Below are 16,285 nucleotides of genomic sequence, written 5' to 3' on the forward strand. Positions count from 1 at the left end.
TCCCTTTTTCGGGCTGTGGATCCATCCTCCTGCGGGTGTTGGGCACCCGCAGGAGGATGGAGGCGGCGTAGGGGTCGGGTGCATTGTCTGGTGGGCGGTGGCCAGAAGCGGAGGCCCTGGCAGAGCGATCCCCAGGTACCAAGACTAGCAATTGGGACATGGAATGTCACTTTTCTGGTGGGGAAGGAGCCCGAGTTAGTGCGTGAGGTCGAGAGGTACCCACTAGATATAGTTGGGGTCACCTCAATACACTGCTTGGGCTCTGGAACCAGTCTCCTGAAGAGTGGAGGGACTCTATCTCACTCTGGAGGGGCTGGGTATCCTAGTATCAGCTCGGCTTACTGACTGTACACTGTGGTTTGTTCCCTAGGATTAGGATTTGTTCCCTGTGCCTTTGGGGTCGGGGAATGGGTCCTGACTGTCATCTGCGCTTATGCTCCGAGTGACCGTTCAGAGTACCCAGCCTTCTTGGAGTCCCCAGTCAGGGTGCTTGAGGGTGCTCCGCCTGGGGACTCTGTTGTCCTACTGGGAGACTTCAATGCTCATGTGGGCAATGACAGTGAGAGCTGGAGGGGTGTGATTGGAAGGAACGACCTCTCGGATCTGAACACGAGATCAGGGGTGGTACCTCTGGATTGGTAGACCGGGTGGTGGTTACCAGCTTTAAGAAGGGAGACTGGAGTGTGTGTTCCAACTATACAGGGATCACAATCCTCAGCCTCCCTGGGAAAGTCTCAGCCAGGGTGCTGGAGAGGAGAGTCCATCCATTAGTCAAACCTTGGATACAGGAGGAACAATGCGGTTTTCGTCCTGGTTGTGGAACAATGGACCACCTCTTTGTCCTCTCAAGGATACTTGAGGGTGCATGGGAGATTGCCCGACCAGTCTACATGTGTTTTGTGGACTTGAAGAAGATATTCGACCGTGTCCCTCGGAGTGTCCTGTGGGAGGTGCTTCGGTAGTATGGGGTGTCTGGCCCATTGCTACGGGCCATTCGATCCGTTCAAAGGCAGAAATGAGCTTCCTCCGAAGGGTGGCTGGCCTCTCCCTTAGAGATAGGGTGAGAGGTTCGGCCATCGAGGAAGGGCTCAGAGTAGAGCCGCTGCTCCTCCACATCAAAAGGAGCCAATTGAGGTGGTTCGGGCATCTGATAAGGATGCCTCCTGGGCGCCTCCTGAGTGAGGTGTTCTGGGCATGTCCCACCACCAGTGTGTCCTGGGCAGACCCAGGGTACACTGGTGAGATTATATCTCTCGGCTGGACAAGCTGGAGGAGGTGGCTGACTAGAGGGAGGTCTAGTATCATCATGGCAAATTTTCTGCCCCTTGGTACCAGCTGAGAATCATTTAAACACGACAACCTACCTGAGTATTGGTGGTAACCATATTATGACCACAGTGTACTCATCTGAAGGTTGCTTCGAGAATAATGTGCCATGTCACAAAGCTCAGGTCATTTCAAACTGGTTCTTTGAACATGACAGTGAGTTCATTGTACTCAAATGGCCACAGTCACTACATTTCAGTCCAGTAGAGCACCTCTGCAATGTAGAGGAGTGGTAGATTTGGATCATGGATGTGCAGTCAACAAATCTGCAGCAACTGCATGATGCTATCATGGCAACATTGAATTGTACCTAATGAAGTGGCAAGTATCAAAACTGTATCTTCTTTAGTAATATTTTAACACTGTAGCTTTAAGTGCTGAAAGTGATTTCTTTGTACCTATTTAGTCTAAGCACACTTGATGAGATGAAGAACTCCTCAGATTGTTTTCATGATGAGGATGAGAATTCATGACTTGCTATCGTGTATATTTCACACATGCACACACACATACACATCTTTAAAAACTATACAGTAGTGAGGTTTCCGTCCAAGCTGTCATTTATTTAAGACTTCACAGTACGTTAAATTCCTCTTGTTACAAAAATAGAATATGGCTGTTGTCATAATTCATCATCGTAGAAAACATCCATATGATGTACAGCACATTCAGTGTACAGCATTACATTGATTTTACAGAGTAGGCTGGTGATATTCAAGACCTGTAACAAAAGCTTGTTAGCACCCTAGGATCTGACCTCAGTCGTTTCGGTTGTGGGGAAAACAAGAAACTAAGTGAACATAAATAATACACATTCAGACGGCAACAGACTCCACAGATGGATTCAGACATAATGCATAAAACAATGCAACCCTTCCAGTATTAGGAAAATAAACACTTTAATAGTATAAAAATCAATAGAAGTAGATTGCAAGGTTTCAAATCATTTTTTTTTATTTTTACATGTGGGGATAAAGGCACTGTGGCATCTTAGTACTTTGTTACATGGAGGATTAGAGGATATGGAGGTGAGAGGGTCAAATGATTACTGGAATAATGTTCTGATGTGATGCAGAGGGAGGGTGATGAGAAGATGAGATATCAACATGATAACTGGTTTCAAGAAAGGATGATATGACAGAGTTAGTGACGCTGAGTCTTGAAACTGCATTGGTCAGACTTGAAAAGTAATTTATGACTTAATTGTTTAATAATCATCATCGTCGTCGTCGTCATCGTCATCGTCATCGTCATCATCATCGTCGTCGTCGTCGTCATCATCATCGTCGTCATCATCGTCATCGTCGTCGTCATCGTCATCATCGTCGTCATCATCGTCGTCGTCGTCGTCATCGTCGTCGTCGTCATCGTCGTCGTCGTCATCGTCATCATCGTCATCGTCGTCGTCATCGTCGTCGTCGTCATCGTCATCGTCATCGTCGTCATCGTCATCGTCATCGTCATCGTCATCATCGTCATCATCATCATCATCATCATCATCAGGATCGATTTCACCTGACAGAACATCCTCGAGCCAGTCCTCCAGCTCATCTGCAGAGGGCAGGTCCTCACCGTCATCCATGTCCAGCCACACGCTGTCAGCCTGGGAGCAAAAAACCAACAATAACTGCTCTGTTGTGGATTCTCTGAAAAGGTGAAAGTCTGCGAACCACTGGTTTTATGGTCCAATGGAACGCTGTTGTTCAGGGCACCTTTAAAGACACAATGAGCCTAAACTTGAATGAACCATGGCCATATGCATCCCTTTTTTCTGTCAAGTGTAAGCTGTTACATTAGTGGATGTGGCTGGGCGTGGTTTGTGGTGCGGCTGCAGGGGAGGCTGACACACCAGAGCTCCATCAGTTCATCACGCCTCCCCTGCATGACATGTGCCGGGACCTGAGGGTGGGGTTGTTGTGTGTGTGTGGGACACAACTGAAAAGCTGTGGCCATGTGCAGAAAGACCCACCAACCAAATAAAAAACGTGTACTGAGTGAACTATGTGGTCAGGTCCAGCATTGGTGTGCCACAGTGGACACTAACAATAAAAATGACCGTTGTAATCCATGTAAGCCAAAATCCCAGCTTCATACTGCTCCAAACCCTCAGTTTCAGACATTTCTTTCTAGTCTTGGCTCTGTGTGATGTCAAAGAGAGGATTTTCTTATTTGGTTATCTGAGACAGATACCACTGGCTCTGACCACAACCCCTCCCACTGGCTCTCAGGTCTTTCTCTTTGTGAGAGCCAAACAAAGCAAGTTTAGGTTGGTGGCCTTAATGCCAAGTGCAGCTTATTTGATACGTGAGCTTTTGAAAATTTTTGAGACTTCTTCATCATCATTGTAATTTTCTCCCACAAAACGTTAATAAACATTATAAAGCAATAAGTTGATACATTTTTTTTAATGTCAAAAGGTTTAATAAATACTAACTTTTCCAAAAATGAAACTAAAATAGCTTTTATCAGATACACCATTAACTGAGAAAGTTCATAGTTAAAGTGTATCTGACATAAGGATGATCTAGAGTCTAAGAATAAAAATATTAAATTGAAAATGAACAAATTTAATAATTAATAACTCATCTCTCCTCATTGGTCATGGCAGATGGCTGTCCTTCCCCTAGCCTGGTGGTGTTGGAAGTTTCTTCCTGTTAAAAGGGAGTTTTTTCTTCCCACTGTTGCCAAGTGCTTGCTCATAGGGGGTGGTTTGATGGGGTTTTCTCTATATTACTGTAGGGTCGTTAACTTACAATATAAAGCACCTTTAATAATAGGCGACAGTTATTGTGATTTGGTGCTGTATAAAGAAATCTGAATTCAATCTGAATTGAATTGAACTATAAACAGAATGTATAACAGTACATCAGAGGAACAATACAAAGAAATGTTTTGAATTTGGTAATAAGGTCATACTCAAAATATTACTTACATCATCAGCTTCAACAACACCAATCTGTGGGTGTGACAGGTCAATTCCAAAAGTCTTTTCCCAGTGTGGCAGGAGCTGCAGGGGAAAGTAAGAAAAAGATTAGTTGCTGTTATCAACCCAACTGCTGTCAGTAAAACTGTGCAGAGTGCCTCACAGCCTCTTGTTTCTAAAGAGCATATTACACTGCTTCATATTGTTACCAGAGGGAAGTCATCAGGGTCGATCCAGACAATGCTGAGGTCGGGGTTGTCAGTGTTATCCTCGGCAACTTGCTTTAGAATCTCCAGGAACTCGAAACCGTCTGAGTAGTGGAAAAGTACATCGCAGTCTAAGCTAAACAGGTATCTAAATAACAAAAACTAAACAGCATTACAGGATGATCAGAAACAACTGTCATTACAGATGCTCATAGATATGTTTTTATACTTCATTTAAGATTCCTTTACCTGGGTCAGACTCCTCTGCAAAGGCAATAATATGTTCACCATCAACATCATCTTCCTGTGGGAAAAAAGGCCGGAATTTCAGGGAAACTGTAAAACAGTAGGTTGCAATCTAATTAAAATATATTTAGGAAATATAATTCAAGTTTATAATTTCTCACCCAGATCTCGTACATGTTGTGGGGCTGCAGCTTCCTCAGGGTTGGTCTAACAAGCAAAGATTACTCAAATCTTAATGCTCTTTACTTGGAACTCAGATCATGAAGCTTGTACCTCTCAAGATCCTTCTAATGTGGCAAAAATAGGACTTACTTGTCGTGATCTTCAATGAATTTCACCAGTTCCTTCTCAGAGTAAGGTTTTCCTGGGACAACAACTGGTTCATCCATAAATGGTTCATAGAAGTCCACCTCATTGAGCTTCAGGTCCAGAGCCTTGGCGACCTGTAAGACAGGGCCAAAGAACTCAAAGCCTCATCTGACCATAAAGGATATATTAATGGTGTATTATTTATTATTTGTTTTTGCTTAAGAAAAAAGAAAAGTGTTATTAACTTTGTTTTTTTTTTTGTATATTTGTGTTTAGTAAGTTAGCCAAGGTTTGTGACTAATTGCAGGGTTGATGTTTCAATCCATATGTTAAAATGTACTTGAGCAAAACACTGCAAGCCTAAGTCACGCCATTTAGCAGTTCAGCTAGTACCTTACTCTGCACTTTTCACCACCACTGATCTGTGAGTGTACAATGGGTGGAAGAGAAACAACAGTGTAAAATGCTTTACTTAACATATACTTAACATCTTAGTGGAAGATCTGTCTGATATTTAGATATAAGAAAGATCACTTAGGCCTCACTAACTTGAATGAATTGATTAAGGATACCTTGGAAAGGCTCGCCCCCTGATTCAATGGCTTCACAAATACTGGTAATCACACAGTGTTTTTATTTCTTGCGTGATGATCACATGATGGATAAATAATAATGTAACCATAACTTTAATCTTCAAAACGATGCAATTTAAGATGCATCTAAAATTCTTTCATCCATCCATCCATCTTCATCCGCTTTATCCGGGGCTGGGTCGCGGGGGCAGCAGCTTAAGCAGAGAAGCCCAGACCTCCCTCTCCCCAGCCACCTCCTCCAGCTTATCCAGGGGAACACCAAGGCGTTCCCAGGCCAGCCGAGAGATATAATCTCCCCAGCGTGTCCTGGGTCTGCCCTGGGGCCTCCTCCTGGTGGGACATGCCCGGAACACCTCACCCAGGAGGCGCCTAGGAGGCATCCTTGTCAGATGCCCGAACCACCTCAGCTGGCTCCTTTCGATGTGGAGGAGCAACGGCTCTACTCTGAGCCCCTCCCGTATGGCTGAACTTCTCACCCTATCACTAAGGGAGAGGCCAGCCACCCTTCGGAGGAAGCTCATTTCTGCCGCTTGTATCCACGATCTTGTTCTTTCGGTCACTACCCACACCTCGTGGCCATAGGTGAGGGTAGGGACATAGATCGACTGGTAAATTGAGAGCTTCGCTTTTACATTCAGCTCCCTCTTCACCACGACGGACTGGTGCAGCATCCGCATCACTGCAGCTGCATCCCCAATCCGTCTGTCGATCTCCGGCTCCCTTCTCCCATCACTCGCGAACAAGACCCCGAGATACGTAAACTCCTCCACTTGGGGCAGGAACTCATCCCCGACCCGGAGTGGGCACTCCACCCTTTTCCGGCTGAGAACCATGGCCTCAGATTTGGAGGTGCTGATCCTCATTCCCGCTGCTTCACACTCGGCTGCGAACCGTTCCAGTGCGAGCTGGAGGCCTTCACCCGATGAAGCCAACAGAACCACATAATCCGTGAAAAGCAGAGATGAGATTCTGAGGCCACCGAAGTGAAAGCCCTCCGCCACTTGGCTGCGCCATAAAAATTATGAACAGAATCGGTGACAAATCGGAGAGGGGCTGAGCTGTCAACTGATCACCACCTGGTGGTGAGATGGATCAGGTGGCGGGGGAGGACGCTGGACAGACCTGGTGCACCTAAACGTGTAGTGAGGGTGTGCTGGGAACGTCTAGCAGAGGCCCCAGTCCGCGAGATCTTCAACGCACACCTCCGGCAGAGCTTCAACAGCATTCCGAGGGAGACTGGGGACATTGAGTCCGAATGGACCATGTTCAGCATCTCCATTGCTGAAGCTGCTGCATTGAGCTGCGGCCGCAAGGTGGTTGGTGCCTGCCGTGGTGGTAATCCCCGAACCAAATGGTGGACACCAGAGGTGAAGGGAGCCACCAGGCTGAAGAAGGAGTCCTATCGGGCTTGGTCAGCCTGTGTGACTCCGGAGGCAGCTGACAGGTATCGACAGGCCAAGCGGAATGCGGCTCGGGCAGTGGCTGAAGCAAAAACTCGGGTGTGGGAGGAGTTCGGAGAGGCCATGGAAAAAGACTTTCGGACTACCTCGAAGAGATTCTGGCAAACCGTCAGGCATCTCAGGAGGGGAAAGCGGTGCTCTACCTGCACTGTGTATAGTGCTGGCGGAGCGCTGCTGACTTCGACTGAGAAAATTGTCAGGCGGTGGAAGGAATACTTCGAGGACCTCCTTAATCCCACTGACACGTCTTCCGAGGAGGAAGCGGAGTCTGGGGATGAGGGGGATGACCCGCCAATTTCCAGAGGTGAGGTCACTGAGGCAGTTAAACAACTCCTTGGTTAAACAACTCCTTGGTGGCAGAGCCCCTGGTGTTGATGAGGTCCGCCCCGAGTTCCTGAAGGCTCTGGACGTTGTAGGGCTGTCCTGGTTGACACGCCTCTACAATGTTGCGTGGAGATCAGGGGCAGTACCCCTGCACTGGCAGACCGGGGTGGTGGTCCCCATCTTTAAGAAGGGGGACTGGAGGGTGTGTTCCAACTACAGGGGGATCACACTCCTCAGCCTCCCTGGGAAAGTCTATGCCAGGGTGCTGGAGAGGAGAGTTCGTCCGTTAGTCGAACCTCGGATACAGGAGGAACAATGCGGTTTTCGTCCTGGTTGCGGAACACTGGACCAGCTCTTTATCCTCTGAAGGATACTTGAGGGCGCATGGGAGTTTGCCCAACCAGTGTACATGTGTTTTGTGGACTTGGAGAAGGCATTCGACCGTGTCCCTCGGGGTGTCCTGTGGGAGGTGTTGCGGGAGTATGGGGTGTCTGGCCCATTGCTACGGGCCATTCGATCCCTATACAACCGTCGCAAGAGCTTGGTTCGCATTGCCGGCAATAAGTCGGACTTGTTCCCGGTGGGTGATGGGCTCCGCCAGGGCTGCCCTTTGCCATCTAAAATTCTTTTTTTTTTTTTTTGCCTGTCCCATTTGGTTCTTTAGCCATCAGAATTGTTGTCTGAAGACCAATAAGGATACCCAATGGATTTACTTTGCCAAATGGATCATCACGGCCTTGCCGTATTGGTCCATTTGATCGATCTTTGTTGTTATTATTTATTTTATTTTATTTTCAGTTGTTACAGACGGGACAGACATGTATTCAAAAGGTTTCCCCATGTAATGGTCTGCTAGAGGATGTAGAGAGCCATAGCCCCGTCCCCCAGGGCATGAAGCAGGCATGGAGGAGATCCAGGCCCCAGACATCCAGAGGCCCCAGAGTGCGAGAGCCCAAGGAGGACCACTGGAGGGGCATCCGTGCCACCCTCCTGGGGAGAGCTGAGGAGAGCCCCAGATGAGGGGTCACCCAGTAGCCACAGAGCAGAAGCCAGAGGGGGCTGCAGTGGCGTGCCCGCCGGCTCTGCCGGCAGCCAGCTGTGCCAGAGTGAACTGAGCCGCAGGCCCAGAGGCCGGAGGCCCGAGGGCCCCCTTTGCCCCAGAAGAGGCCTGACCAAGCAACAGGCACCAGGCTCCGCCAAGTAGTCACCGGGATTGAGCTGGTACATACCTGAGCGCCCAGCCCCAGACACCAAGAACCACCAACGCACCGACCCCTGAGGGCATCAGTTACCGGCAGGGAGTGTGGTGAGGGGAGATAGGCCTTTGGAGGGCCTGGGAGTTCCCAGAGAGGTGGAGTGTAAGATCTGACCTGACATATAGACACAGACAAACAGGCACACACAGACACAAACATGCATTCCCACCCTCATGCACACATATACAAATACTCAGCACTCACCCAACGTAGGGATAGACATACATGGACACTGTACACACAATCACACTCCCCAAACAAACTCTATACCCCGGGTCCAGGTACCCTCGCCCCTGGAGGGGGAAACAGCACCTAGACCCAGGAGATGTTACCCTTTCCCCTGGGGTGGAGGCAAGCAGACAGCCCCAGGCTCCGCAGCAGCAGGGAGGCCCCGCATCCCAGATCCCAATTGGACGGCCAACACCTCCTCCCAGCCCCCCTGCCCCGATGGCCAGCAGAGAACAGGGGTGTGTGAAGACCCCAAACCTCCCTCCTCTCGCTCATGTGTAGTGTTGCTGCGTGTTGTTCTAAGGTGCATTTAAAACACGGGAGAGCATGGTGCTGCTGCCAGAGAGCAGCAGGTGTTAGCACAGCCCCTCCCGAGAACCCTCAATGTCTACATGGATTTAAAATTAAGAGGTGGGCACCGGCGCCAGAGGTGGGGTTGAATACATATAGGGCCCACCCTCAAGGCCCTATATGCATGTGTTATGAGAGTGTGAGTAATGTGGATGTCTAAGTTGTGGAATAAAATTGAGGCACAGGTGGCCAGCAAGGGGGGGGGGGGGGGGGGACGGCACGCCCACACCCCAATGCCCTACTTGTGTGGGTGGGTGTGTTGGAGCGGGAAGAGGGAGGCAGCCGGGGATGGGGAGGAAAAAAAGGGAGGAGCAATCTAAAATTCTTGTTTAAAATATTTTTCAGATTTTTTTTTAGGAAGCTTTTGTATTTATGGTTGCACATAAAAACTGGATACATAAAATATGGAGTGCCTCAGAGTTCAATCTTGGGCCCTCTGCCACTTTTTAAAAAAAAAAAAATTTCAGCTAATTAAAACACGCAAGCAAATATACAGCTTCCAAGAAATTCATTTTAATGTTTCTATGTTTGAGTTAAATTTTTGAGTCTGATCATCCTTACAAAAACAATCCCCATATCCGTAGTGCTCAAAAGACTTTAGCTTTACCAGTTGTGCTGAAAGCGGAAACTAGACTAATCACATAGTAGCCTCAAGTAACTTACTTTGATTACTCACCTTGGGATTGAATGTGGCATAGAACAGGATGTGTGGATGGAACTCTTCAGCAGCATCAGCAAAAGCCTCAAAATCTGAAATTTAAAGGCATCCATCAAGTTGTTTCAGTAGATTGCTATATGTATGAAATATCTAAGAATGTAGATTTCTTGTTCTCATCATTACTGGTGTTTTTGTGTGCTCACTTAAATCAAATAGTAGCAACTGCAATGAAAACATTCTGATAATTATCCTAGAGTTAGGATGCTGTTTGGATGTGGAATTATCTAAAAACAATACAGGCTATCATGACATTACAGTATCACAGGATTCTTACGTTCTGACTTGTGACTCTTAAAGTAGCCCACCAATTTGATGTCCTCTTCGATGTTTTTAAAGCCTTTTAGTTCCTTACTATTGTCAATTATTTCCACAGGGTCCTCGAGAACCTGTGGAAAAGGAGAAAAGGGAGAGACAACAGAGACGACAGAGAGGAGAATAAACTGGAATAAAGCTCTGTGGGTCATCTTCAAAGGAAGCAAAATAAGTATTTAGAGTTTTTATTGCTAAAATAAGGCAGGCTATTAACTGGGAGATTATATCCTCACGAACATCATAGATGAACTCCACAAGAGTGTCAGCTGCAAGCTCGCCATCATATTCTATGACTTCATCGTCTGTGAAGACGAAGATGCTGTCAGACTCGTCAAGGCCTAAGGGGAAAGAACATTTTGTGTTTAATCATGCGGCTTTTGGACAGGTTAGCTCAGATTATATTTTAGCTAACTTCTGTTACAGTAACTTAACTGTGATAGTTTGGCTAGTCTGACTTTTGCACAATAAGCCATGTACCAACTGCCTGCAGCTGTATTTACCTAATTTCTTTGCAACAGCCTTGTCGTGCTTTGCATCAATGAGACCAACTCCAATATCTTCATCTTCAAACTCATCCAGGACCTGGGCTGCAAGCTGTAAAACATTGCACATAAATAATTAAACAATTTATTAGTTCAACACAAAAAAGGGTGGGGTGGTGGGATAGTGTGTTTTACTCATTTGGAAGGCTACACTATTACACCCCTACACTATTATTTACACCTTTTGACAAAGTTGTCTCACTCAGTAGTTTCATTACCATAAAAGCCTGCTTTTCAGAGCGCCGCTTATGCACTTTCTAAATCTGTATGAAACTTGAACCTTGTGACTGACAGTTGGGTCCACCAATGACAGCATCACACTTGCAGCTCAGCTGCATTGAGGAAGTTGTTTGAGAGCTGTCTCAGTGCATTTGAAGGGTAAACAGTGCACACAAACTCTCGCAGACACACACACGCACATACATGCACACTGGTGTCAGAAATCTTGAGCAGCTGCTTTACTGGCATAAATAGTTAGCTCAACCAGGCTGTCCTGCAGTTTGTTGTGCAGATAATTCTCTGAATTTCTTTTAACCTGACTGGAGTTTTGGATGAGTGGGGCACAGTGAAATTGTTTAAATTTTGCAGCTTAGTTTTAAGTTACACATCATACAGACTTATTCCCTTCATTGCACTATACCTTTTTTGCAGACTGTGCCCTTTTGGCATTTACACAGACTAAAATAAAACTTCTTACAGGCAAATGGATTAATGCTTCATGGTTGTATATATCACATTTACTTTGTGGCATATATTTACAGGCTATATTTAGTCTATAAACATATTTAGCCTCCCCAAAAAATATATGTGTATACATTTTTTTGGTAGTACCTAGTAGTGAATTTCACCAAATGTCCATTTGAATAAAGCACATTATTTTTACCCAGATAAATTGTTTTTGCAAATGTCTTTCAGTTAAAGTATGTAAAGCAAAAGCAAACCATGTCTGCCTGCTCCTCCTAATCTGAAACATGCAAAGTTGTTTTTGGAGCTTGGGTGTTCTGAATGTGTATTTGATGTGACATGGATGAGATCATTTGCTCAGAGTAATTGAACCTCCCCAACTACATGTAAAGTTAAACCAGCAGGCTCAGTATCTGGGGTGGGATTTCATAGCTTCATGTCTGCGTGCACTGCAGCTGTACATTTCTTTCAGTTTTTGTTCTTGGCTGAGATGTTACGAACTGTAGTGATATTCAGCTGGTGCAGCACCTGACTGTATCTGCTCATTTTGATGAGCAGAGTAACAAAGAAAGACATGTACACCTTCATGTGTGCCATTCAGTGTCTAAGTGTAAAAGCACCTGCATTCTCCAGACAGATTGCAGGTGCTTTTACACTTAATTATCACCATCACAATGTCATGTTTCATTTGACTTTCACTAACCCCCACAGGGCTCCTTGACCTCTGAAATGTTTGCACCTTTTGCAGTTGCCTCTTACTATAAATAAAGCTTCATTAAATGTAAATCATAATACATTCAGAAGGAGAAACACAAGCCATTGGAGCTCAACCCACCACAAAAGCAGCTCAGGATAAATATAGCACCAGAAGCCGCACCAGCCCCAGGGACTATTTTGGTGAGATGGCAGTGATGCTCAGTACTCTGGGATCCGCTGACAAGTACAGTACTGCATGTGTCAATCACAGCGCAGAGCTGAGCTGGCACTACTGGAGCCAGTACCTCAAGCGCTGGCCTGGAGCCCCAAGGCTGAGCAACAGTGCCCTATACGCAGACACCAGAGGGTCTTGATGTGATTCGCCAAGGAGAGCAGCCTCTCTCGTATCTCTCACTCTCCTGCTCTCTCTGTCTGATTTGTTATTAATATTTTCCTCATTACTGCTATTCATTACTAGTTTTTTTTAGCCCTTCATCCTTTTTCCTTTGTCTTGTTCACATGAGATTTGGTTACTGATGAGATCTGTTGCACACGATTTCTGCAATATTTGTTTAGGCAAAGTCAGAATATTTGTCACAATTTTTATTTTTAGGGGCTGTTGAGAGTTCCTTATATGATCCTTTTTGGCCTAGAGTTGTCATAAAAATAAAAAAATTTAAACAGGAGTCAACAAACCAGGCTTGCAAATTACAATAATGCAACAAGCATATGGGGTAGCAGCCTTGACATTACACTGTACATTAGCCATGCCAAATGCCATAAAATACTGTTGCTACGTGATCTAGTGCAGGCCATAAATCAGAAATCAACCTGGTTTCTCAGAACTGCAATGTTCAGTGCAGTTCTCAAATAACTGCTTCTTTAAACAATATCAAGTGTGTCTTCAAATGCTCTCTGGGCACCTCTTAGTTCTGCATTGTGTCTGTGATCGTTATAGTGTAAAAATTAATTTTGCTCTCTGTATAAATAATCAGCATGTCTGCAAACATGGAGTCAGCTGCTTGAAATGACAAATTGAACTTTTCTTGGAAAATGGAATGTGGTTTTCACTTGTTTACTGACAGTAAACAAGTGGAAAGGTTTGTGTGGAAAGGGATGTAGTGTGTTTTTATAGGGAATGTGAACCAGGCTGGCGTGAGGCCTGATGAGCAATCGGATGAGGGAGTGTTAAGTGCATCAACTGCTTGCCTCACACACAGTAACACACAAAGACGCACACAAACAGACACACATCCTCTACACAGGCTCAGCCTTTGCCAAAATAAATGATACCTTGGGTCCTCACTGCTCAGCTCTTTGCCTCGGGGTGGTCGACATGACGACACACCGTAGGCTTGTGACACATTTTTGGGACTTCACTTCTCAGCATTTCTGAATCCAGCAAAGCTATTTTCTACCGCCTTATCTCCTTTTCTCCATAATAACTTCCTCTTTGCAAGTCACTGACAGGAGATGAGTTTATTCAGTCCATTTTTTTAAAACCACAGTTAAATATGCTGAAAGCATCTGTGTGCTCATGAATAAAGTACCAATATTACAGCTTCCTCATCACCATCTATCCACAGTTCTTATCTTAACCCACCTCAAGGGCCAACTCCTCGATATCGAACTGTCTCTGGGCGGCGCGGCTGGATCCGGGATGGTCATGGTAGTACACCACCATAATGTCATACTTCTTCATCACGGACTTATAGTTCTTGGCGTTGAGGTCGTGAACGCGGTCCTTGCCATCGTACTCAGGGAAGTCCAAGCTCTCCTTGCCCAGTGAAATGCTCCCAAAGGACAGCAAGACTACTACAAGCACCCAGGTCCACTTCATGGCTCCTCTCTAATGTGGATGTATTTACAGTTTCAGAAAGTAAATGAAAGGGGCAAAAAATATTGAAAAAAAAAAGTTTGGTGAAAGTATGAAGAACCCCTTCCAATCCGCGTCACCCAGAAGAGAGCAAGACAGCCTCCTGCATCCACCTTATTAAAAACCCCACATGGGCAACTGGCAGTGGGCTCAGGGTGCAAGAGGGGTTGGGCTTAGTCTGACATAGGTGTGACCGTGGTCCTATGTGGCACGTAATTAAGCATGGAGAAGATGAGGCAGGGCTGGGGTGACAGCTTTCTGTGTGTGTGTGTGCGTGCTTGAGTGTATGTTGGGAACCAGTGAAAGAGGGTGGAGTGAGGGGGAGATGACCAACCTGCTCTCTGCATGCAACACAGAACATACACAGACAGTTGTGGAGATGGAAGGAGGTGTGTGAGCAAAGAGAGAAGGCATCATATAGAATAGGACATAGGTGTGTGAGTGTGTCCGTTTTGTGCCAGATGAAGAAGAACTTTGATATGATGGATTTAGGGGTGGGTACAAATATGAGGGATTCTTTTCCCTTATTAAGTGAAGATGAAGGCTTGGATCCCAGCTAAAAATAATGGATGTAGGACAGAGAAGTACATATCAGGAGGGGGTGCTGGTGTCTAATTTGCTGCTGCTGGCACCCGTGCAGTGCTAGAATGTGAAGCTGGGTCACTCGGGGACATGAAGCTGGAATGAGAGAGAGGAGAGGAGAGGAGACGAGGAGAGGGCGGTGCACTTGCTGAGGAGTCAGTGCACAGGGGTCATTAGCCCTGACTCAAGAAGAAAGTGAAACATAGCGTTTTACAGGGGCTGGGCATGCATGTGGAAGCTTTATTGGAATCCTTGTGAATCTGACCCTGATACACACTGAACACATGTGTCCTGTGCAGCGTTTGCATGTATGCTTGAGATGGTTGCCTGTCATATTACTTTACGAATTGAAAGGGAAGAGGTAAGCTATAAATAAATACAGGCTATCGTAATACTTCATCCAGCTCTCAACACTCACATTTAGGTAACACACCCCTTCTTTTCTGTAACAAGACATGCAAGCTTACAGCATTAACGCAGACATTTTTTTTTTGTCTAAGCAAACGGCTTAAAAGGTGCACCATGCGCGTCTGCGTGTGGCTTAACTGTAGAACATGGAGCTGAACTGTGGTCAGCTGTGTTACTGTAAACACCTAATAAAAGGATATGCGAGGGTTGGTTTCAAGTGTGCTTCCTTTGCAAACCATGCAGCGACAGCTTGCATAACAGTTTGAAGTCCTGATTACATTAATAGCCTTAAACGTGAAAAAGTGACAGTCAGCTCGAGCATGCGTGGCTTGATTGAATGAGAAGCGCAATGGGTGCGTCTAATGTTTGAGCACATTAAGTTGAGATCTAAGCAGGTGCCCTGCTTAGATCTCAACTAATTTTGTGGGCCCTACTCCAAATCCACACCTGTGAACAGAGGCATAAAATGTGCTGTATGCCTATGGTTACTAGTGTCAACTCAGCCTACAAACTACTTTGCTTCATAGCACATAACTGTCATTAAGTTCTTCATCCACAAACTCTGCACCTCTGCTTTCAGCATCTCACTCCTCTGGCCATAATTCAGTCAGTGATATCACTTCCAGTCTTTTATTGACAATGGTGATAAGAGCATGCACTGTGCCAGCACTGATTAAGGCAGGGTTGGAACATTAATTTTCCCAAGGGGCCACATGAGAAACTGGAACTGTGGTGCTGTGCCTGTGTGTTCCAGTTTCTCATGTAGCCCCTTGGGAAAATGAATCGCCCAATCCTGGATTAAGGTATGCTCAAAAAAGCAAAACCAATTTGCTATCATTTAGTCCTCTATTTTATAGATCATTTATCCTTTGATGGACAGGACACATGCAAGACTGTTAAATTCATACTACTATTCATTTTATGACACACATATGCAATCAAAAGCTTATAACTTGTAAGTTTTGAAACTAGTTTATCTACTGTAGAACTGATGTATAGTGTGTATAATACACTGTCTCATGGACTTTAGGCATACTGCTAAATAATTAAGCTTCTTCTGTTCTGTGCTGGTCTCCTGGAACCTGGTTAAATAAAGACTTTTACTTGTTGTTTATTTGTTTGCAGTCCAAACAATAGCTAGCTGGTGTTTTTTTCTTTTTCTGAATTACTATTTGCTTATTTGCATTTATACCCATGATTGCAGGTTAATTTGTAATAGAACATTTCTAATACTAATAATGTAAT

The 16,285-nt window shown here is 45.5% G+C and overlaps 1 protein-coding gene across 1 annotated transcript; it reads right to left on the reverse strand.

The window, feature by feature from the left end:
- Positions 1-1,875: 1,875 nt before the first annotated feature.
- On the reverse strand, positions 1,876-14,219 carry casq1a (calsequestrin 1a). Its single transcript, XM_084913456.1, has 11 exons — positions 13,778-14,219; positions 10,753-10,846; positions 10,490-10,590; positions 10,215-10,326; positions 9,899-9,972; positions 5,014-5,144; positions 4,863-4,908; positions 4,705-4,759; positions 4,459-4,559; positions 4,259-4,333; positions 1,876-2,929 (listed from the first exon to the last, which is right to left on the reverse strand). The coding sequence occupies exons 1-11, from the start codon at positions 14,012-14,014 to the stop codon at positions 2,534-2,536; spliced, it is 1,422 nt and encodes a 473-aa protein (XP_084769582.1). The 5' UTR covers positions 14,015-14,219; the 3' UTR covers positions 1,876-2,533.
- Positions 14,220-16,285: the final 2,066 nt, after the last annotated feature.

The sequence above is a fragment of the Perissodus microlepis genome, chromosome 18 (genome assembly GCF_051167445.1).
Source record: "Perissodus microlepis isolate ML-2025 ecotype Zambia chromosome 18, ASM5116744v1, whole genome shotgun sequence".
In the NCBI taxonomy this organism is placed as follows: domain Eukaryota; kingdom Metazoa; phylum Chordata; class Actinopteri; order Cichliformes; family Cichlidae; genus Perissodus; species Perissodus microlepis.

Bases quoted from the DNA above. Each gene is read 5' to 3' on its own strand.
- casq1a (XM_084913456.1), bottom strand. From the start codon at position 14,014: ATGAAGTGGACCTGGGTGCTTGTAGTAGTCTTGCTGTCCTTTGGGAGC. The intron at 4,334-4,458 runs GTAACAATATGA...TTTCCCCTGCAG, and splicing joins ACCCTGATGACTTCCCTCTG to CTCCTGCCACACTGGGAAAA. The intron at 2,930-4,258 runs GTAAGTAATATT...TTTTGCTCCCAG, and splicing joins GTGTTGTTGAAGCTGATGAT to GCTGACAGCGTGTGGCTGGA.